The sequence below is a fragment of the Silene latifolia genome, chromosome 4, assembly GCF_048544455.1.
Source record: "Silene latifolia isolate original U9 population chromosome 4, ASM4854445v1, whole genome shotgun sequence".
NCBI lineage: Eukaryota > Viridiplantae > Streptophyta > Magnoliopsida > Caryophyllales > Caryophyllaceae > Silene > Silene latifolia.
The window spans coordinates 92,872,399-92,897,038 of record NC_133529.1 but is presented as its reverse complement, the minus strand read 5'-3'; the positions used below and the strand labels follow the sequence as shown (position 1 = coordinate 92,897,038).

Below are 24,640 nucleotides of genomic sequence, written 5' to 3'. Positions count from 1 at the left end.
TACTGCTGCTTTCTAGGAGATTCCGATTCAGAAGAAGAAGAAGAGGTAAGTTATCTTGAACTTAAGAAAAGTGTTAAGAAATTGCCTAAGAATGCTTTAATTGAATATTTTGAACAATCTCTTGATAAGTGTCACGAACAAGAGATGGAATTGGAAGATTTGAAAGAACAAATTCTCGATATTGCTGAAGAGAATCACCTCCTTAAAGCAAAGGCCAAAAAGCTCAAATCTAAAGTTACAGCTAATGTGGCTACAACTTCAGATACGACAAATGCTGAGAAGAAGGCTCTTGAGTCTAAAGTTATAGCTAATGAAGCTATAACCTTAGACCTGAAACTCAACATTAAGCATCTTCAAGCCAAAGTTATAGCTAGTGAAGCTATAACATTGGAATTGAGGAAAGTCAAAGAGCTTCTTGAGACCAAGGCTACGGCTAGAGAAGCCGTCATCTCAGATCAAAAGAAGGAGATTGAATCTCTAACTCAGCAATTAAAGGAATCTAAAACTGTTCTTTCAAATACTAAAAGAACGCATACTGAGACGGTACGAGTTCTTAATGATAGATTCCAAAACTTTCGTGACAATTATGAAGAGACTCATCCTCCCAAGGTCGTAGAGTCAGACCATTCCAAATGCAATGAAGAGATACAATCTTTAAAAGAATTACTCTTGCATGCTAGAAAGGTTCACGAAAAATGGGAAGGTAGCACACGTGTTCTAAATTTCCTAACTGAGCAATCAGATAATAACATGAAAATGAGATTAGGGCACGAGTGCTATGGTCGTAGAGATCACTCTAAATGCAAATCAACCCCTTCCGAACGAGATTTCAGAAGGAGAAAATATACAAATTTACCAGAATATTTGATTTGCAATTACTGTGGTCATACTGGACATATCCAAGAAAATTGTGTCAAATATGCTCAAGATTTAAGAAAAGGAATCAACTTTGTTAAAGCATCTGACACTGTTTTCGAGGAAAGTGATTGTACCCCATCTGAACCAAGTACCAATGAAAAACGCAACAATGATCATCGTTGGTTCTACGATATGAGCTTTGATTTCAAGAAGTCTACCAAATCAAAACAAACACCTAAACCTAAAGAGCCCTTCAAAACCAAAACTCATCCAAAACAACCTGAAAGACCACGACATAAGAAACCCACAACTCAACCTAAGACGGTTCCTAAACAAACCCATTCGCCTCCAAAACATAAAATCATAAAAAAGGTTTAGGTTAGAAAAGATCTAGTTTTTAGAGTGACTAACGTCAAAGGACCCAACTTAGCTTGGGTACCTAAAAACTGTATCTAATTATTTTGCAGGTTGTGGTGAAAGAAAATAACCTATGGTACCTTGATAGTGGATGCTCAAGGCACATGACTGGAGATGTAAATTTATTTCTTTCACTTGAACCCTTCGATGGAGGTAAGGTCACATTTGGTGATAACAAGAAGGGTAAGATCATCGGTGTTGGTAAAGTTGGAATATCCTCTTCTCATGCTATTAGTGATGTTTATCTTGTTAGTGGTCTCAAACACAATTTACTGAGTATCTCTCAATTATGCGACAAAGGAAATAAAGTTGTCTCTCATTCAGATTCTTGTCGAATAATAATTGAAGGAACTAGTAGTGTTGTGCTTGAAGGACATCGTAGAAGGAATGTTTATATGATAGATCTAAATAATATTCCTACTAATTCATTCACGTGCATGAAAGTGACGACAGATGATCCGTGCCTTTGGCATAAAAGATTTGCTCACATAAATTCAACAACATTGAATAAGCTAAAGAAATGGGATTTGGTTGAAGGACTTCCCTCAATCAAATTCGATCAAGAAACGTTATGTGATTCATGTGCCCGATGCAAACATGTGAGATCATCATTCAAACCCAAGAGAATGGTAAGTACCAAGGAACCACTAGAACTCGTGCATATGGATCTTTGTGGCCCAATGAAGGTAAGAAGTAGAGGTGGATCCAGGTATGTCTTCGTTCTAGTTGATGATTATTCCAGATATGTTTGGCCGATCTTTCTCAATTCAAAAGATGAAACTTTCGAAGAATTTGCAGTTCTAATGAAGCTTGCCTAAAATAAGTATAAATCAAAATTAGTTTCCATTCGTACGGATCATGGCACCGAATTTGATAATCATGCCTTTATAGAATATTGTAGGGAGAATGGTGTTGGGCATAACTTCTCAGCACCACGAACCCCATAACAAAATGGTGTTGTTGAGCGTATGAATAGAATATTGGAGGATATGGCGCGCGCGATGCTATTATGTAGCGGCCTACCTCGATATTTCTGGGCTGAAGCTATTAGTATTGCATGCTATGTTCATAATCGAGCTTTGATTAGACCCATTCTCAAGAAGACTCCTTATGAGCTTCTTAGGGGACGTAAACCTAACATATCACATCTAAGTTGCTTCGGGAGTAAATGTTTTGTCCATAACAATGGCAAAAATAGATTAAGCAAATTCAATCCCAGAAGTGACGAAGCGGTGTTTGTCGGTTATTCTAATCATAGTAAAGCATATAAGGTTTTCAATAAAAGAACATTATGCATCGAAGAAAGTGTTCATGTTGTTTTTTATGAGAATAATATGTTTGACAAAGCTGAACAGGATGAGGAATAAGATTTGAACGAACCTGATTTCCGACTGTCCATGGATGAACTTCCAGAATTGGATGAAGTAGATAAAGAAATTGAGGGCACAAATGATGAACAAGGAAGCCCTTTGAATGATAAAGGAAAGAGAACTGAGAGTTTAGTTGATGATACTAAAACCTCTTCTCAAACTAAGCAATTGGAGGATAAAGTTATAACTGATGAAGCTATAACTTCAACTCAAAATCAACGAATTAGATCCGATGTTATAACTGATTCTGTTATAATCCCAGGATTGGATTCAGGGGGAACAAGGCTTGAACCCCAATCATTCGAAGAAGGCGAGACTAGTTCAGATGCAGATGTGCCTCCTGTTTCTAAGAAATGGAAATATAAGGATTCTCATCCAATGGAAACCATCCTAGGAAATTTGAATGAAGGTGTTCGAACTCGTAGAAGACTTAACAACTTTTGTTTTTTCTACTCCTTTCTCTCAACCATTGAGCCAACAAATATCAAAGAAGCACTTGCCGAACCAGATTGGATCGTTGCTATGCAAGAAGAGCTTCAACAGTTCGAACGGAACAAAGTGTGGCATTTGGTTCCAAGACCTAAAGACCGAATGGTTATCGGTACGAGATGGGTTTTTAGAAACAAGCTGGACGATACAGGAGTTATTGTACGAAATAAAGCTAGATTGGTTGTACAAGGGTATAATCAACAAGAAGGAATTGACTATGATGAGACCTTCGCTCCTGTAGCCAGACTTGAGGCTATTAGATTGTTAATAGCGTTTGTTGCTCATAAGGGAATCAAACTTTATCAAATGGACGTTAAGACAGCATTTCTTAACGGTTATTTGAACGAAGAGGTTTTTGTGGAACAACCTCCAGGATTTCTCGATAGCAAGTTTCAAAACCATGTTTTCAAATTAGATAAAGCCTTGTATGGTTTGAAACAAGCTCCGAGGTCGTGGTACGACATATTGTCAAAATATCTTATTGAAAGTGGTTTTAAAAGAGGATCTGTCGATAAAACCCTATTCCTGAAAACTGAGGATTCCGATTTATTAGTTGTACAAATATACGTTGACGATATTATTTTTGGTTCAACTAATAATCGTTTATGCAAGTATTTTTCAGATTTAATGACCTCAGAATTCGAGATGAGCATGATGGGAGAACTCAAGTTCTTCCTTGGACTCCAGATTCAACAAACTTCTGAAGGAATTATGATACACCAACAAAAATACATCAAGGAGCTAATCAAGAAATTCGGTATGGAAAATTCTAATTCTAAGCCAACTCCTATGGGTACTAAGAAGAAGTTGACTTTGTATGAAAACGGTAAGTCTGTCGATGAGACGACTTATCGAGGTATGATTGGCTCACTTCTTTATTTAACTGCAAGTCGTCCGGATATTATGTTTAGTGTATGTGTATGTGCTCGATTCCAATCGTGCCCTAAAGAATCGCATATAATTGCAGTTAAGAGAATCTTGAAGTATTTAATCGGTACATCTAAATTATATCTGTGGTATCCTCTTGAGTGTAATTTCGATCTCATAGGGTATTCAGATGCAGATTATGCAGGTTGTTCACTTGACAGAAAAAGTACTTCCGGCATAGCCACGTTTGTTGGACCGTGTATCATTACATGGGGGTCAAAGAAGCAAAATTCGGTTGCGTTATCTACAGCTGAAGCTGAATACATTGCTGCTGGATTGGTATGTTCTCAACTTTTATGGCTTAAGCAACAATTATGTGATTACGGTGTTAATGTTGGGTGTATACCTATTTTGTGCGACAACACGAGTGCTATAATCATATCTAAGAACCTGGCACAACACTCATGAACTAAGCATATAGACATCAGACACCATTTTCTACGTGATCATGTAGATAAGGGCAACATAAGACTGGAATTTTGTAGTACAGAAAAACAATGGGCTGACATTTTTACCAAAGCATTGGCTAGAGAACGTTTTGAGATTTGACGGTTGGAAATTGGTTTAATTGGTGGCAACTAAACTTGTCACAAATATTCTACTCTCCGTATGACTGACTAGATTTGACGAGATTATATGATTGTGTCCGTATTTTTCGTTGCAAGTTTATTTATGTCAAATGTTATTTTATAATATGAGAATATTCCATTTGCTAGTCATGTATATTTTGAGTTTTATTACGAATCATAAAGTCGTAACAAATTGCCTCCTTATTTTTCCCTTAACCGAAATTCTCTACCAAAATTTTATCTCTTGCCATATCTTATCTTATCATATCTTATAAATTATCTACCCTAACCACTTATATTATTTTATGGTAAGTAAATAATTAACAAAAAAAAGGGATATTTACCTACCTAATTCCACACGTCACCTCCACCTTCCATATCTCACTCAACCTCTTTTACCATAATTCACAATTAACACTCCCCATAAATACCCCACCCTCTACCGTCACCATCAACACACAACTCTCAATATTTACTTTTTCTTTCTACACCCTTCCACACTCAACCTCCAAAATCAAATCATCATCATGACTCCTCCCCTCAACTCGCCTCCACTCACCCTCAACTCGGTCCACAACTCGGACCGGGTCCTCCAAATCACCCTGCAACAAAACCTATGTCCCTCTCAAAACTCCCTCACCTTCATCAAACCCAAAACCAACTAATCCCGATCATAACCGGGTTGATCCTAACTTAGAAGGGAAAAGACAGAAGTTAAATAAAGGGAAAAAGAAGGTCGTAGGGTTTGAAGGCTCGGTGGAGGAAACCGGGGTCGTAGCTACTCAAGAAGGTCATCAAAGAGCAATGTTCCGAGAGTATATGCCGAATGCAACATCATCGGGACTTGATAAGCTTCGACTTACCGCGGACGAAAGAACCCGAGTCAACAATGGTATGCGAAATTCATGGTGGTCGTTCTTACTCCGAAAGATGGTATGGGAAAATTGAAGCTTTACTATTTTTTAAGGATTTCTTGAATTTTTAAGAATGGAAGAAAGTTAGTTCCTTTGTTGGTCCGGTTTATCCTATTGAGGTAATCCAGTTTTATTCTTCCGTCTCCGTACAAAATAACGTGTTGCATGCTATGGTGAATGAACCCGAAGTCAAAATCTCCCTTGCCGATTTTTGTACTCTGTTTTCGGTCCCTGATGATGGGATCGAAATAAATCCGAGTGCGGAATGGGAACATGTGACAGAGGAAGAAAAGCTTAAAATTAAGAAGTCTTTTGATGTTGATGCTACGGGGTCGAGTAATATGCTTGCGGGGTCGTTCACTCCAAAATTGAAATTCTTTCTCAATTTTCTTTGGAACACGGTTGTCCCGAGGAGGGGTGGTCGTGATAAATTGTCGAGTTATGAGATGATATTGATGTCTAAGAGGCTTGAAGGATCCAAAGTTAGTCTTCCTCATCTCGTGTTTCATAAAATCGTCCAAACAAGTATTTCCGTCACCGAGGAAAAATTTTATACTACTTTGGATTTGTCGTATGGTATGTGGGTCTCTCGGCTTTTGGAACAAAAAGGGGTCATTGGGTCTTCTAGCTATGGTGTAATTGTCAAAGATGAGATGTGTGACACTCATGTTAAATTCATGAAGATTGGTGAAATTGGACCCGATTTGGTGTTTTTGGCTAAGGGGAATGTGGTGGAGAAATCGTCGGATGTGGTCTCGGTTGTTGAACAAAAGTTGGACTCGTTTATGGCGAGTATTTGTGAGAAATTGGATGCACAAAATAAGATGGTTGCGGAATTGGTCTCGGATTTGGGTCAAGACAGGAATGTGGCTTCGGGTTCGAAGGGTTCGGATCTTGCCGAGGTCTTGTCTTATTTGCATGGGTTGGAAGCTCGGGTTGATGCTATGGCTCAGGATGCGGCTAGGGCGGCTAAGGAGTGTGTCCGTCATTCCGGGTCCTTGGCTAACTTAGCTAGTCAAGGAGGGGCAATATGGCGTGAAGGGACGGCTATGCATGAGGATATGCGGGTTGTTTACGAGGCTACTAAAGCCTTGTCATTGAAAGTGCTCAATTTCGAGAGGTGTCTCACGGCACAAGCTAACCATGTCCGCTCATGCTTTGATCGTCTTGACTCTCATGAGTTTAGGACCCGTCCCGGTTATGTGAACCCGAATGTCGTGAAACGCGACTACCCTTAACCCGTCCTCATCCTTACCTTGCTTTTCTTTTTCTTAGACTTTCTATTTTGAATATTTGTCTAATTCGGCCCATTTTGGCTTGCTCTTCCATTCGGCCCATTTGGCTTTATCACTTGTCTCCTTATTCGGCCCATTGGCAATTAGACTACTTTGGTTTGTAGTACTCTTATTTTATATTTGGCATGCTTTATGTAGATTATTTTCTCGTTTTATAATCTTTCTTTGCATAATTAATACTTGTCTCGATCTATATCATTCTAGTTGTTTTATGTCTTTTCTCGTCTTTTCGATGATGTCAAGAGGGGGAAGAAAATTATCATGACTTAAGTATTTGCCTAAGCTTGCTCCTTGTCAGAACCTTTAATCTCTTAAGGTCCTTAGATGCTATACTTTGTCTATTAGTGGATTGTTCTTGCGTTTGACTGACTATAACTTTTATAGTATTTTGTTGAGGGGGAACGTTCACTTAGTCACAAATCATAAGAGACTTGTCATCATCAAAAAGGGGGAATTTGTTGGACCATATAGATATATGATTGAATTTTGATAATGACAAGTGTGTGCTTCGTTTTATATATACTCTTGCTCGTAATTGTTTGTTTAGTCTTTGTTAGATTGACTTAGGTTTACAAGTTTAGCAAGTAATGTTATAGCATTCTTAGCTATAACATTGAAGATTTGTGAGGCATCATTCAAGTAATGTTATAGCAGCTTGAGCTATAACATTGAAGATTCTTAAAGCGTCATGGTAACTATAACAAGTTTCGAGTATGATGATCACTCAAGCAAAAAACTAGATCAAGTCTTTAACAAGCTCAAGATGAAGAGCTTTTGGTCAAGATAAAGAGAAGATTCTATCACTGAAGATCTCCAGGAAGATTAGCTAGTATAGGTCTTCATCTAATGACCGCATCTTAAGAAAAGATTATTGGGAAGGTAAAGTTATAGCTATTTCACCTATAACTCTACTTACCAAACTTAAAGTAATAGTTGTTTCTACTGTAACTTTGGGTAGCATTTTAATAGCACGATTTTAATAATTTTAAAATCATTTTTCAAAGGATAAAATTCTTTAAACATATTTCGAAATCATATGTATCGATAGTGGAGTTGATATATGGGTTGTTATAATGAATAACTTGCATATCTCTATTGGTTAGTAAAACGACTTATGGGTCGTCATGCTACCTAGGGTTTGCTAGTTTATTTTAACCTAACCCTAATCCAAGAAGAGGGATTTTCATCTAGATGGACACGGGCCTAGGGTTTCGGCCGCTGGCTTTGAACCTTTAGGTTTTACAAGTCCTCTAGTACAAGTAACCTATCTAGTTAAATCTAGCTTATATTTTTATAAGATATTTTCTTATCTTGAATATATACATGATTTAATTTGTTTACTTATCTGAAAATCTTAAAGATATAGTTATAGAAAAATAAGATTCACTTTTATCTTATTTACCTAAACTAAATATATCTTGGATTGAATTAGGAAAGAGATAGAGATTTATCTCTAGAGACTAACCGCCTATCTCACGGCATCCTAGGGTTTCGTGCAAACACGTTTCTCTTTGTTGTTGCAGCGAATCTGTCTATGGCTCAGTTTTGGCGAGAATTACTGAATGTATGTTGAGGTAGTTGCGTTTTGTTCTAGTTTAGAAACCTTTTTTTTTTACGTTTAATGTTCAACGTAGTTGCCTTAATTTGACGTTTTAGTTTCTTAATCTATTGCACTATCTTCAAATATTTAGTGATACAATTGTCATTTGTGCTCTCTATCAAATTATTCGGTGCACCAAGAAACAATAAAATTGAGCATCTTTTTTTCATTTAATGTTGTTCTTTGAACTAATAATTGTGAAATTAAAACAATTGAACAATTAGTCTTTGTTAAATTTGGTGCTTTTACCATAGGATGTTACAATTTGGTTAATGTTATCAAAAGTTTTAAATGTGAGAGGATGTTTCACATTGATCTTTGCCTTTGAAATTCTGAAGTTGAAAGTTATAAATTGGCAATTGCTAAATTAATAATTGAGAATACTTTAGAAACATTTGACATGGCTTACGAATTTGTATCTCCATATACTTGTATTATGACTAATGTCCCTGGGAGGATGCGGCATGGGGTATATGTTCCATGCGATCTAGGACTAATACAGGACACTTTTATAAATCTAGGTTATCCTGTTGCTGGTGTTTTTCCAGTGATGTGCCCACAAACTCACCACTTTAAAGGGGTTGTTCAAATTGCCTTTGGTTCTGATACCATTGCTTGCTTATCAGCTTTCAAGTTAGAAGAGCAATTCAGTTCTGCAGGTCATGGTCGAGATAATTGGGTTTGCCACGTTCAAGCCACAACCTGGTCCGTATCTGTGGGTAGCTTCAAGGCTAGATTCAAGGTATTTCTGTGAACTGCCAGTGTATGAGCAAGTCCCCTATGCAATTCGACATGAAGCGAAAAGAGCTGTTGCTGAAGATGACGTCTGCACTTACACCTATGTTCACATTGCATTATGCAAGCTTTAAGAAAATAGTTGCAAATGGCTGCGTGTCTTTGTGATGTGTTATGAAACTTATTGAAAAGTTGTTTTCATCTTTTTTGTTTGATGTGATCTTCTAGAGTAGCACAGCAAAATGGAATATTTTCTAAGCAGTTGTAATCATTTTGACAAAGAAGATCTAGAAGTTGAATAATATTTTGAACTGTTGGATTTGAGTATTTTTTTTACTTGATTAATTGAAAGTCTGTGAATGTAAAATAGTAATGGCTAGTTTGATATCTTGCAAAGTTATATAATACGTATCAATTTGAGAGATGCAGAACAAAATAAGATAAGCACCAAATAAAAAAGAAGATATATAAAACAACAAATGATGAATTAACCTATGAAAGATTAATGATCATCATGGTAGATTAAGTAGCCTTAATACAAAGCAGAACTGATTTGTTCATAAGTACGCTGATTAGTCTGGTCCATAGTTTATATTACACACAAAAGCTAAGGATACGATAAAAGAGTACACGCAGCAAGCTTAGCAGCTCGGCGAATTGTTCAAGAGTAACAGTAGGTTGACAAAATACCAAAATGACAGGCCATGACCACTAACTATTACAACTATGCATGTGCTATTGTAGTCCATACTTGATAGCTTCACGGGTAAGCTGCAGATTTAGGACCTGTGTTCTTTTTGGTCCCCTTTTTCTTGGGCGTAGTTGGTCATGTGCGAATGTCTTTGGAGATCTTTGGTGATCGGAGGATATTTCAAGTGCATCTTCTGCAGAGTAGTAGTGACATTGGTTGCGATTGGTCGAACTATTTGCTTGTCAGCTGCACGAACTTCAGAATCGTCTATAACTTGTGATTCTGGGATTGGCTCCTGCACTGGTTCAGTTTTTGATACAGTGTCATCTTCGTCGTCAACAACAACCCGCTTCACCACCCACTGCAAGATGTTATTTACTGAGAGGGATGTAGAAGGGCCAACTTGAACTTTGAAAGGAGTTGTACGAAGCAACTCTTGTACAGCTGAGAAAGCTTCCTCATGGTTCTGAAAATTAGGTTAATAATTATTAATATGTGTGTGCTAGTTCATTAGTTGAGGTTTTATGTTGTAAGTCTTACAGAGTGCTTCATGTGGAATATATCAGCTGCTGGCATTTTGAGCAATCTTTCAGCAGTCTGTGTAAATGCGGTCATTCGCAATGTTCCTGTTCCATCTGATATTTCGCAGTTGAATGTGATTCTGAAATAGATGTTGTCTAAGCATTAGTACCTTCTTTGTGTTTTAGCTATTAATTATAGGATATTGAATGAGTTCTATTATTAGCTATGCTATATGTAGGAGAGGGATTATGTATGTTTACTTATTTGAAGTTATTGTATTCTAAAGTGATGCAGTAGACGTACTTTGGCACTGAAGTACAATCAGGCGCGGAGCAGTTGTTGCATGTGTATGGACGTCCTGGTGGCATGCTGGAGGTTTTAGCACATTTTGAACATCCTATGTATGCATGCACTTTATGTAGTTCAGCAGCTGGTATAGTCACTTCTAACCAGTGTTTTTCATCTTGCAAAGCTGATTTTGCCTGTTGGAAGTATGATCGAGATTTGTAAATGCATATATGGTAGGTACATTAGAAGGTGCATCAGTAAATTGTGTTTACTTTCTTAGCACGAAGAGCTGAAATTTTGGTTGTCTTTTCATTTGGCATAGGTAGCTTGACATGAAAGAGCCTAGACTGAAGTTGTGTCAAGGATGTGTGATGGCTTGCCATCCTTTAAAAGTGAATAACATTAGCATCTGAAATAGCAAGTAGAAAAGGTCGTGTTCGTAGTGTTTGAATTAGGACTACTGAGTTCAGAGAGTACCAGGTTTTCAGCGCTTCTGCTTTCTCGCCAACAGGTGAATGTATGATGACTGTTGAGCTAGAAGTGGTCATTGAGAAACCTGTAAATGGTAAGGTATAGCTATTAATTGTCAGTTACTACATTTAGTGCGTATGTTTTGAATTGCAACTAAGTAAATGTATCTGACCTTTGTGATTAGATACTCTGAGAGCTGTGAGTCCCACAATCCTAAATTTGCCAGGTTCTGGAATCAGCATTGTGCAATCATCTTCTGCCAGGTCATCCCAAACTGAGATTGATAGTGGCTGCGAAGTACTGCGTAGGTCGTTCCATTTAAACTGATGTTATTAGTTTCATATACAATATTTGTTGTTTAGTATTTTAGCACTAACTAATCTGTAAACTATGACTATGATTTACCTGTGGTCAGTGAGCACAATCTCACGAACATTTGTTTCGCGGTTCTTGTTTGTTGTAACTTTACGAGAATGTTCTTCTACAAAGAGAACCACACCAACTATATCTGCAATATATAAGAAACATGGTCATGTTATGGTGGAGTGTAGTTTTCCTGTAATACAACACAGTAGTGAAAAAGATGATATAGCTAATCACTTAATCATACCAAACATCTCAGTGTTATCAGTTGCTCTGGGCAGATGAGAAATGGGTCTATAGTCTATGGTATTGGTGCCATCATCAATATCAACTGGTAGGACAATAGTTCGCCGTCCAAAGTTCATCTGGAAATCAACATCTGTGGGGTTTAATTTGTACTCTGGCTTCAGAGGAGATATTGGAGCATTGGTTATCTCATACAGTCTATTGTGCTTGAATGCATCTTCATATTGATCGACTTGGTCAGCAAAAAGAGCCCCGCGCATCGTAGACCCATGTTAATAGTACTATGTTTGTTAGTCACGGTTTATTCAATAGATTAATCCTGAGACACGATCAATAAACCTAATTACACATACTATTTAGATTTGTCTGTATATTCATTGTTATTATACACACAGCAAATCTTATCGCGCGGTACTGGCTATATTTCACTTGTTAGCAAAGTAGCTTTCAAGTGATTTGTTCATGTACAAAGAGAACAATGTTTAATAAGAAATGTGCGTTGCTTAGTTGTGCTGTACTTAGGCAAGTAGGGTTTAGGGTTTAAGAAAACTACTTGTAGTGGAAGACAATGCTATTCTTGATTCAAGAAGAACAGGAGATGAATTTAAAGGGTTCATCTGAAAAAAGTCTTTTAGCATTTCAAGTTCACTATGTTATACTAAGACTACAAAACGTCACAGCCAAAATGATCATTGAAGCACATCTTTTCCATTTATGCACTAATGGTTGCAGCTAAATTTAAGTGTTTCATGAACGAATATATGTATATGTGAGCAGAGTGTCATAAAATATACTAAATAATAATTAATTAGTAAATGCACTAATTCATCAACTACTCCATATGTAGATTCCTAAAATAAGATCAAATATGATAAATTATAATCTACATTCACAATTTATTTTGGACAAAGATTTATATGAATAATGGGCTTGCCTTATCATCCTGGACGACGAAGCCCTGGTAGACCACTTTTGAAGGAGATATCTTTGGGCGTCTCTTTTCAATTACTTTCACCTTGACCTTGTAGTCCTTAGTGGTGTTTGTTAGTTCATCTAGGTACACGGGTTGCGGCTTCATTCTGTTAAGAGAGGCCACAGAATAATCAAATAATTTTCATGCTGATTTCTATGTATTTTGAACATCAGATTTAGTATCTGGGTTCTGAAATGCAGACTATTCAATGAAAATATTTAGACTAAAATTGGAAATTTTTGAACTGTAAACTGGATGTAGTTTTGTAGATAATTTTAATAAACAGGTTAATTCAAAACTGCATCACATTATTTCTAAATTAACATATGAATACAGCTTTTTTATGTGAACACATATGACCAAATTCACCAAATAAGTTGTGATTGTTAGGGTGATTTTTTTTCTGGCAAGTTTTCCTCATTTTGTAGACTTTACTTTTCTAATATAGAAGCATGACTATTTTATGCTTCATAATATGTATGTACTTGAAGATAGCCATGATAATAAAGACCTGATTCAGTTGTAGATGACAATGATAATCATGTAAATAATAATTCAAGAAGACAACAAATTGAAATAATGTAATATAGAGTGAAAGGATGAGTGTATCTGAGATTAGAAGTGCATACTGAAAGTTGTTTTCTTATTTCTTTGAGAACTGTAACTGGAAGTAGGAATTATAAAGTGGTGGTACTATAAGTAGCAAAGTAGTTACTCAAACATGTGGAAGAGGTGAGCAATGACTGACGTAGAATTAGAAAAGCAAGTGAATGAAAGGCAGTGAGGGAAAAGGGGAAAAGAAGGTGGGTGGAGTGCAGTAGAAGACTATGTTTCTTAGGCTAGACTGATTTCTTAGCACATGCCAATAAGACAGTACACTGTTTCGTTCTAGTTAGAGTAATGGGTAGTTTGGTGATTGTTGTGAGTATTAGAAAGAGTATAATATTATATTGTTATTAGTAGGTTGTAGGAGTACTATGGTATAGTGTATTTATAGTTATAGTTATTTATTTATATAAGAGATTTGTATTACTTTCTTGATTATAAGATGACTTGTCTAATATTGACTATTAGCTAATGGAGAAGTTTATCTAGAAATAATTGTGTGAAAATTGGCTTTAGGAAGGGGTGTGTGTGTCTGTGTATGTATGGTTTATGGAAAATTGATTCATTTAACATAATTGAGAAATATTCTATATTGTAAAAAAGTATTAGCTGTATTATTCTGTTGATTTTATATAATAGTGTTCTGAAATTGTAAGTAATGATCAAGTAGTTTTTTTTTTGTTCAAAACAAGAAAGGGTTGCTAGAAGCTTTATAATTCATTTCTGTTAAACAGTCCTTATATTACATGATTCATAAGCTCCTGCAGTCAAAAGTGCATTATATTCCTTGATACAATATAGCCAACCATTGGCTCATATGCTTCGTCAAGCACAATGGTAGGCTAAGTAGCATGGTTGTACTAATGGGAATAGAGGTTGATTTTGCAGGTGTGTGCCTCATCTTGATAAGCAGAGTCATCCTTGCAGTTGTGTCTTCAAAATCTAGACAATATATTGTCCTAGTTAGGTGCCAAAAATGTATGCTGACTTTGCAGGAACACTTCCTGTGTGAGGTTACTTAGATGATGCTCGCAAGTCTCAAAACATCGTAAGAAACAATGTTTTTCACGGATTGTTGTGATGAAGCATGATCTGTTGATGCGAAACAATCACTTTGTCGATGTTCTAGCTCGTGAAAGACCAACATACAACTGTCCATGAGAAAAACAGGGTCTTGGAAGGTAGATAGCAACTTGGTCCAATGTCTGCCCCTGTGATTTATTGATGGTCATTGCAAAACTCAACTTCAAAGGGAACTGATTACGTTGGAACTGAAATGGGAAATTATCAGAAGCTGATGGCTGCATTTTAATACGTGGGATAAACACATGGTCACCGCTGTAATGTCCAGAAGCTATCATGCATTCTATTAGATTAGGCGTAAATCTTTTGCAGATTAGCCTAGTTCCATTGCAGAGACCAGAAGATGGAAAAAGATTTCTGAGCAGAATGACTGGACAATTTTCTTTCAGAATTAATTCATAAGGACTCATGCCTCCTGGACAAAGTGTATTTATGAATTCAGCTGGATAAATGTTGCAGTTATCAGTCAGCATTGAATCGTAGCCTCTATATGTGACAACTTCTCCTGGGAACCTATTTATAAGAAGTGTATTAATAGCACCAACATCTTCATTCATGGGCGTCAGTATTGATCGCTTGATAAATATATCAGTACCCAATGTGTTAACATCAGCTTCTGGGTATGCAATATCAGCAACTGTAGTTATTAACTCTTCTTCTGTACTGCGTGTTTCTACTACAATCCCAGGAGGCAGTTCAATCTGAGCAATTTCTTCAGTTTGAAGCTCACCATTACCAAGAGCCAAAAGAAATCTGGAAAACTCTGGATCATCTCTGGCTCGAACATTAACGGTTAAGCGATATTTGATCAGTTGAGACCAGATTGCAGAGGAGACCATGCTAGAGTTCACTACTTCTCTTAACGATCTATGAGGGACTACTGGAAGCACTTGGCGAAAGTCACCTCCAAACACAATTAATTTCCCACCAAACACCAAATTTGGGTCACATAGATCGCGTAGTAAGTGGTCTAGGGCTTCAACTGTTTCCTTCCTTGCCATTGAAGCTTCATCCCATATAATTAAGCTGGTTGCTTGTATTAACGCGGCAAGGCTCCCTTGCTTTGGCACTGCACAGGTCAATGGGACATCCAAATCTAAAGCAATTTTAAATCTGGAATGTGTGGTTCACCCAGAAGGTATGTTTGCTCCAGCTATACCAGAAGTTGCAGTAGGTAATACAATCTTACCAAGTAACCGGACTTCAGCGTACAAAGCATTTTATAAGTACGTTTTACCGGTTCCGCCAGGACCATCCACAAAAAAGGCACCAGGCTTGTTTTCTCTAACATGTTCAACTATGGTGTCGAAAGCTTGTTGTTGTTCTGGATTCAATGAACTGCGACATTTTACACACTCTTCTGGTATAGGTGCATTAAGTGCATCAGTTATATCTCGGGTTCTGCGGAGCACAATATCCTGGGTTTCGCTCAAGTGCGCGAGGCCAAATGTGCGTAGAGATTTGCCCATTGCTTCTAGATGCTGTTCAAACTTCTGAACCGTAAGAACTCTTACAGTGTATGCATCATTTGGGTGCTCTCTTCTAAAGTCTTCAGATAGTGCACTGTAGTACTTATCCCACAGGTTTACAAGATCTTTTGGCTGGCAAAAAATGAGAACAGTTGCAAACAGACGTCGTAGAGCAGAAGGCATATGTACATTACATGCTTCAGCAAGGCACAAATCGACCATGTTATCTTCTTCAATTAACCTGAGTTCTAATGCAGCTTCTTGGTAAGTTGAGCAACAATGACCATTGACTGTTTTAAGATCTTCAAAAGATTTGGGAGATTTAACATGATTAAGTAGCAATCTCAAGAAATACCGTTCTCCTTCTGATGGCAAAACAAACACAAGCCTAGCTATTACAAGTAGTTTATTTCTTCTTTTGAACCAAGTCCGTTCTGTCTTATCCCATCTATAGTGTTCAGTAAATTAGATATATAAGTACCTTTCAGTTGTTTTGTGTTCATTGTCGTTGTTAATCTTGAAGAATTCAGTTAATGGTGTCCTGATCCGCTTTTCATTGGAAACTACCCGAGTTAGGTTTTCATGAGGCCTTAATTGTATTGCCTGCATGCCTGGAAGGTGTATTGCAAGTGGCATGACTGGTGGATGGATCTCGAACAGATCAAACCCATAAATCCACCACATTGCCTCTATTGAGGAAACCCAGCGTCCAGACTGGTTGATGCCTGTCGTTATGCACCAAAAATAATATTTATAATTCCTAACTACAACTATAGATAGCGGCAGCAGGGTCGAACCACAGAGAGGCAGATGCAATGATTAGTTGTCTAATTTCTAGTCTTTAAGGTAACAAATGTGTGGGGGTTATTTTGAATTGGTCTATAACTAATGAGCAATAAACTAAAGAAATATGTAAAATCAAATATAAAAGGGGTACTAAGATGGTCGGTTCACTGTAGTTTCAACATACTAAGTAGGTCCAAATAAACACATGAGGCAGGAAAACAAGAGGTCCTCTCGGTCCACTCTTAACAAGTAGCGTCTTTCGATCTCGCTACGGGTCCCTAATATCACTAGTACTGACTCTCGTCCTGAAAAGTGACTGATAACCTAAACTTTACCTATCTTTCGATCTCAGCATAGTTTAGTCATTTTAATTGGTGGTCTAACAACTTTCCCTATCTTTCGATCTAATGGGTCAGTCAATTACTAAGCATTCAACTAGTCGCGTGCACTCGATTCGTCAAATATAGAATTTAAATCAATTAAAACGAAGTAAAACCTCACGTGGCCAGTCGATCGACCAGGGTGTGCGGTCGATCGACCGTGGCGTGACTCAGGTCAAACTATTCTACTGTCGCCTAATCTACAGTTCCCCTACATCCTAGCACAGGGTATTTAGCTACTCATGGCTACGATAAGAACAACAATAAAATTGACTGATAAAACAAAAGAATTCATGATTAAAACGACGAAATAAACAATTAACATAAACCGATAAATTGGCCTTCGGGAGACTATTCTAGCAATTCCTATACCACGAATGAAATAAACAACGAAACTGAACAGAAGAATACCGAAAAGGAATTGCAGTGAGAGATCCAGAACCGAAAGCGAAAGGAACTTTATTAATGGAAGAACAATAATCTCGAACCCTAATTATGAAAATAGAACTAAAACTAATCTAAAGCTTGATGATAACTGAATGATTAAAGCTTAATGTCAGGTTACGTTATATAGGAATATAACGTAACATTATTCGAAAAACCTAATACACATTGGGCTTCCTTATTCTCGATCTTTTTTTTTTTGCGTCAGAGTAGCGACTTGGTCGATCGACCACTATGACCGGTCGATCGACTGGTCTGCAGTGTACAGTAGCTCCTGTGACTCGTGCTTTGGTCGATCGACCATAGAGGTCAGTCGATCGACTGCTTTAGCTGATAGTCCGCTTCTAATTCTTCATAAAGTTGTCTTTTGGGCCTCGAAATGCGCACCAAGCTCGTTCCTTGAGTAAATACTTCACGACAAATGCAATGCAAGGTACTCGGGGACGGATTTAGCATGATTTCCGCTGGATTCTTCACATTTCTGCAATGACGAACAAAAATACGAAAGTAGACGGAAATAGGGAGAATAGTAGCCTAAACTACATAAATGAGCTCTAAAATGCGTGTAAAATAAGGTGTAAAACATCATATAAATGACACGCATCAAACTTCCCCAAACCAAACCCTTGCTTGTCCCCAAGCAAGAACTAGACTCGATCCTAAAAACCTAATGAAACGACTTCAATCTCAGAGCGAAATGCAAACCGTATAGCCTAAACCAATTTAATGCAATAACTAACAATCAATTAGCAATACGAATCATGCAAACGAGTTATGAAGTCGTCAAAGACTGTTGAACCGTCAACTGTAGAGACTTATCAAATCGGACTCTCACGGGTCGCTCAAATCCCTCAAATAAGCACAAGGTGAATAATGTATAAGATAGAAAGAATTCCTTTTGTAGTGACTCTCACCTAACTACGACCTATAAGAACATGCCTGCAATCTAATATGAAAATAATCTCTACAACCGTACATATGCATTCCAACCAAACAAATGACCATGACACATACCGAGGTAATTATATGGATATGTGAGGTAATGGGTAAGAAGAGGCAAAGATAATTATGGGAAAGTGGAGGTACAGGTGATCAAGCTAGTACCAAAACAAAGCCATATAACAACATCCAACTTCTTGCTCAAGGATTCACTAGAACCGGGTGCTAATTATCAAGCACAAATCTCGCATCCTCCATAATAATCAATCAATCAACTCCCCATAAGATACAAGTGCAACATGGGAGCAAAAATCGCCATATAATAAAGACTTTGAATATGCGAATTGATTTTTTTTTTCTTCTTTTTCTCGGACTCCAGTCGATCGACCAATGATGCCAGTCGATCGACCATCCTCTACAGTACAGCACGTAACTTTTTTTCTTTCTTTTTCGAATCATTTTTCTTTTTTTTTTCTTTTCTTTTTATCTTTCTTGTCAAACTTTTTCCTTTCCTTCCACCATTTCACCAATATTCTCAATAAAGAGTAATATGACCAAACCGCAATAAACGCATTCCCAAAAACTAATACTACTAGTTTGACAAAGGCAGGCTAAATATAGGATATAGTTAAGGGACAAAAGGCTAAATTTGGCTATGTGGAGTTCATGGGCAAAATAAGGAAAGGGAAACCTCTACCACATGTGTCAACAAACCACAAACCGAATGCATACAGGTATTAAGTAGATCAAGTTCATATTTATGCATATTAATGAAACATGTCTCATAAGGAGCAACTACTCACAATCCTAGATAAACTGGTCATGAATGACACCAGTTATAAGCTCTAAAACTCAGAATATGATGTAGTTTGCCAAAAATCTAAGTCAAGTCTCAAGTTCAGCAAAATATTTAACGAAAACTCGTAGATATGCATATATGATTCTACTAATAACATGTCAATTGAGCAAGGCTTAGGCAAAAACAGATGCAAATGCAATGTCATCATTGAAATACTACCGTTCCGACTCAACCTATATGCTAAAATAAACGTGCAATTTTTTGACATTTTTTCAATTTTTTTTTTAATTTTCTTTATATGAGGGAAATAAATACAATGCAAGCAGAAATGCAATAATCGTGAAACAGAAATGCAATAAAACATATGAATGCAATGCAAAACCCTTCCCCAAACCAAATCGCACAATGTCCCCATTGTGCAAAATCATGTAATGAAATAACAGGAAAACGGGAATTTGCGTAAAATAAATAAATATGACATGAAATAAGGACTCAGAAACTCACAAGATTTTAAGCGCAGCAAAAGGAAACCTCCCCAAACCAGCGTGAGCTAGGAGGTTTCAAAGAGCAAAAGAAGATGCTACCAATAAGTACCTGAAAAGACAACCAATACCACGCGTAATCTCGAGAAAGCAAAATTGGGACGGTAAAATTATGTGCAAAATGAGGAAAACAGAAGAAATCAGAAATTAAGCGGAGAATAAAGTGAAGGGAATACTCCCTTGTCTCCGCAAATCGACCAAACACAGCAGGGGAATGATCGAAAACAGGTACAGCAGCTCTGGGTGGTCGGTCGACCACATCACTAAGTCGATCGACCAAGGTGAACAAAGAATCGAGCTTCAAATTCGCACCAGTCGATCGATCGAGGAGGCGCGATCGATCGATGAAAACTTGTCAGAACTTTCGATTTCTTCAATTAGCTCAATAAATTGAGCTAATATCGTCTATATACCTGTAAAAGCACATAATAACGCGCCCAAAATTGCGCAAAACCCAAAGTAACCGACTAAAGTGTTTAAAATCCTAAGCAAACGTATCAAAATGCGAAGTCTCGCGCACACGAAAAACGGTAAATAGTCTAACAAAACAATAAAATAAATGGTTTATGAAGCATTCGATCAACTAGTAGTTGATCAAGAACGCCACGGATGGCCCACTTGGTTGGCTTCGCTACAAGAAGTAGCCTCAAAGGCTCATCTTCTCACCGCACTCTTCTCAACTCCAACATCCGCAGAACTCAATGGATCAACAGCTTCAACATCTTCCCAAGCAATGACCTCTTCTGGCTCATCAAAGTCCAAGTCGGACTCCCTCACTTTGACTGGCTCATCTTCAAGCTCCTCATCAGTGCCATAGCTAAGACACCCTAAACCGCCTCTTGAAACGATTGGCTCCGTCACAGCTGGAGCAACATGCGGCTCTTCCTTCCCCAAACCAGCTCCTGCAATATCCAAAACAGAGAAATCTTCCTCCACTTTGCTCCCAATCTGGGGCGGAGGTGTTACAACAGGAATAGGTATAGAGATAGGCATATCAGGAAGCACAAAATAGGATTTCTTTTCAGAAACCGTATTACAAGTTATAGGCCACATCGGGTCTTTCTTCTTAGTTGTCTGGGCAAAGACAATGGAGTGTTTTCCTACTTTGAAGGTCAAAGTCCCTGAACCAACATCTATAACTGCACCAGCAGTGTGTAGAAATGGTCTACCCAAAATGATAGGAATGTGGGCATCCTCAGGCATATCCAGTACAACGAAGTCAACAGGGAAGAAGAACTTTCCTATTTGCACGGGAATGTCCTCTAAGACTCCTATAGGCTGGACCGCAGAACGATCAGCCATCTGTACTGTCATGTTGGTAACCGCAAACCTAGTCAATTTGAGCTTTCTAGCAAGACTCAAGGGCATAACGCTAATACTGGCTCCTAGGTCACATAAGGCTTTCTCAATAGAAAAGGTGCCAATACTACATGGAACTGAAAAACTACCCGGGTCTTCTAGTTTGTGAGGTGCAGTGTGGGTCAAATAAGAGCATGACTCCTCAGTGAGTGCGACAGTACGCACAGTTTCAAGTGACTTCTTTTTAGACAAAAGTTGCTTCATAAATTTCATGTAAGCAGGCACTTGATTAACTAGCTCAAGAAAGGGAACTTGTACGTTTAAGCTACGAATAACATTTTCAAACTTATTAAATGATACCTGTTCCTTCGTTGGCACCAATCTCTCTGGATAAGGGGCTGTAAGAAGTAACTTAGCCCTCTCCTCTAAATCTCTCATGCCGGCGTCAGTGGACTTAGGCTGAAAATCCACGACCTTCTCCTTGTTGTAACTCGACCCCTCTTCAGACCGTCTCAAAAATGAACCATTAATCGTCGTCGGGTCATATTTCGAACCGGATCGACCCTTCAAAGATTCGGGTCTTGCCTCGATATTTTCGGAGCAGTCGTACCCCGAAACAGGTGGTCCCTCAAGTTATTTGGCATTGGAGGACGAAAAGAATCACCTTCAGCAGCGTCGCCAGTCGATCGACCAGGTTGGTCAGTCGATCGACTGACCTCTACAGGACCAGAGGCTACTGTTTGTCGCGGACTGGTCGATCGACTGGGTGTATCAGTCGATCGACTGATATACCTGGTAATCGTCTTTTTCTTTCCACTGTTCGTTCCAGCTTTCTTCTTGCTTGGTTCCGCCTCATCTTTTTCAGTGACATTCTCAACCATAGCAGGCCCCTCAAGGGTAGGTAGACCCACTCCTCAAAGTGATAGCGTTAAGGGTCTCCTTTTGATCAGTTTGTGTCGGTAGATGTCCCGGAGCTCGAGTTGTATTCTTGCTAGCTAATTGAGCAATTTGGCTTTCTAGCATCTTCATCCCGGCCTCTCTTGCTTGAGACTCTTTCAGCAACAGATTCTTCAACTCATTGAAATCAGAACTTTGGGATTGTTGTTGCTGCTGAGGGACATATGGAGGCTTTTGAAACTGTTGTTGCTTATGAGGGGGCACATAATTCTGCTGCTGCTGCTGCTGCTGTGGAGGTGGAGTCGGATTTAGAACATTTTGGCTACTCCACCTCAAGTTTGGATGGACATTCGGCTCATAATAAGTGTTTGTCTGCCTATAATGTTGAAAGGCAGCACAAGACTCAAAGGGACTAGGACAATTTTCTGAAACATGTCCCTCAGCTCCACATCTTTTGCAGACGAAAGGACCGTCTGAAACAGCATTTACATGGTAAATCCCTCCTTTTGAAGCTCCTCCCAACTCGTACTTATCAAACCTCACCGTGAGAGCCTCTAATGCAGCTACAGAAGGAGATTCAGCACTTCTCCTTTGATTTCCCCCGGAATTCCCATACTCAGCTTTGTGGGTGGCCAAATCATCAATAATTTTTCACCCCTTAGTCTCTCCCATATTTTCCTGGAATCTGCCACTAGTCCGCAAAGATCCAAGATAGCCCTCTGATCGTCATAGAGCCCATTATAAAACTGATTGCATAGACTCCATTTTTCGAACCCATGGTGCGGAATGGTTCGCACTGACTTCTTGAAACGGACCCACGCCTCGTGAAAGTTCTCATCAGGACCCTGTTTAAAGCTCGTGATCCGAGCTCTAATGGCATTCGTCTTTGAGGCGAGAAAAATATTTCTTGTAGAATGCCAAGGCCAGCCAATTCCAAATCCGTTATCTCATTAGCAAATCGATCCGGTCTCTGTACCACTCCCTTGCAAAGATCACGAAGAGAGAATATGAACATGGTCTCCTTCACCTGGTCCTGGGTCACACCGGTTGGTGGGGGTATGGAACAGCAGTAATCAATGAATGTCTCCATATGTTTGGCTGCATCTTCATTTGCAGCTCCCCCGAATTGGTTTCTCTCAACCAAGTTGATATAAGACGGCATCGGCTCGAATTTCCTGTCCGTCCCTGGTAATACAAATCCCTTATAAAGATTCGCAGCTGTCGGCTCTGAGTGACTGGCAATAGTCGCTTCTTCAGCCATGACTGGAAAGTCTGGAGATGTGACGGTCTCAGCTGAAGAAGTGAAAACAAAAGATGAAGGTGGATCCTCCTCAAACAGCTCGTTCTCGTAGTAGCTAGACAGAGTACTCAGCTCTTCCTCTGTCGGCAATATCCTAGATGATCGTCTCAACTCGCGCAAAGTCTTCTCAATCTCAGGATTGAACGGTAGTAATTCACCACCTTGTGACCTGCGCATAAGAAGAAACTACAAAAAGAATATGAGAACAGTTTAAGGAACGAATGTCCCTTAAACTAAGAAACAGACTAAAATAAAACAACTAAAAATTAGAACAATTGCCTCCCCGGCAACGGCGCCAAAATTTGATGCCTGTCGTTATGCACCAAAAATAATATTTATAATTCCTAACTACAACTATAGATAGCGGCAGCAGGGTCGAACCACAGAGAGGCAGATGCAATGATTAGTTTTCTAATTTCTAGTCTTTAAGGTAACAAATGTGTGGGGGTTATTTTGAATTGGTCTATAACTAATGAGCAATAAACTAAAGAAATATGTAAAATCAAATATAAAAGGGGTACTAAGATGGTCGGTTCAATCGTAGTTTCAGACATACTAAGTAGGTCTGAAATAAACACATGAGGCGGGAAAACAAGAGGTCCTCTCGGTCCACTCTTAACAAGTAGCGTCTTTCGATCTCGCTACGGGTCCCTAATATCACTAGTACTGACTCTCGTCCTGAAAAGTGACTGATAACCTAAACTTTACCTATCTTTCGATCTCAGCATAGTTTAGTCATTTTAATTGGTGGTCTAACAACTTTCCCTATCTTTCGATCTAATGGGTCAGTCAATTACTAAGCATTCAACTAGTCGCGTGCACTCGATTCGTCAAATATAGAATTTAAAGCAATTAAAACGAAGTAAAACCTCACGTGGCCAGTCGATCGACCAGGGTGTGCGGTCGATCGACCGTGGCGCGACTCAGGTCAAACTATTCTACTGCCACCTAATCTACAGTTTCCCTACATCCTAGCACAGGGTATTTAGCTACTCATGGCTACGATAAGAACAACAATAAAATTGACTGATAAAACAGAAGAATTCAAGATTAAAACGACGAAATAAACAATTAACATAAAACGATAAATTGGCCTTCGGGAGACTATTCTAGCAATTCCTATACCACGAATGAAATAAACAACGAAACTGAACAAAAGAATACCGAAAAGGAATTGCAGAGAGAGATCCAGAACCGAAAGCGAAAGGAACTTTATTAATGGAAGAACAATAATCTCGAACCCTAATTATGAAAATAGAACTAAAACTAATCTAAAGCTTGATGATAACTGAATGATTAAAGCATAATGTCAGGTTACGTTATATAGGAATATAACGTAACATTATTCGAAAAACCTAATACACATTG

General features: G+C 38.4%; 1 protein-coding gene across 1 annotated transcript; it reads right to left on the bottom strand.

Annotated features, from left to right (window-relative positions):
• Window positions 1–9,953: 9,953 nt before the first annotated feature.
• LOC141651785 (replication protein A 70 kDa DNA-binding subunit B-like) lies at window positions 9,954–12,015 on the bottom strand. The gene is made up of 8 exons (XM_074459482.1): window positions 11,757–12,015; window positions 11,552–11,654; window positions 11,319–11,446; window positions 11,153–11,231; window positions 10,948–11,059; window positions 10,691–10,869; window positions 10,406–10,526; window positions 9,954–10,331 (listed from the first exon to the last, which is right to left on the bottom strand). The coding sequence occupies exons 1-8, from the start codon at window positions 12,013–12,015 to the stop codon at window positions 9,954–9,956; spliced, it is 1,359 nt and encodes a 452-aa protein (XP_074315583.1).
• Window positions 12,016–24,640: the final 12,625 nt, after the last annotated feature.

Coding starts and splice junctions, on each gene's coding strand:
- LOC141651785 (XM_074459482.1), bottom strand. CDS start 12,015: ATGCGCGGGGCTCTTTTTGCTGACCAAGTCGATCAATATGAAGATGCA. Junction 11,447..11,551: donor ATTGTGCTCACTGACCACAG/GTAAATCATAGT, acceptor CGACCTACGCAG/TACTTCGCAGCCACTATCAA. Junction 11,060..11,152: donor GCAGAAGCGCTGAAAACCTG/GTACTCTCTGAA, acceptor TCACTTTTAAAG/GATGGCAAGCCATCACACAT.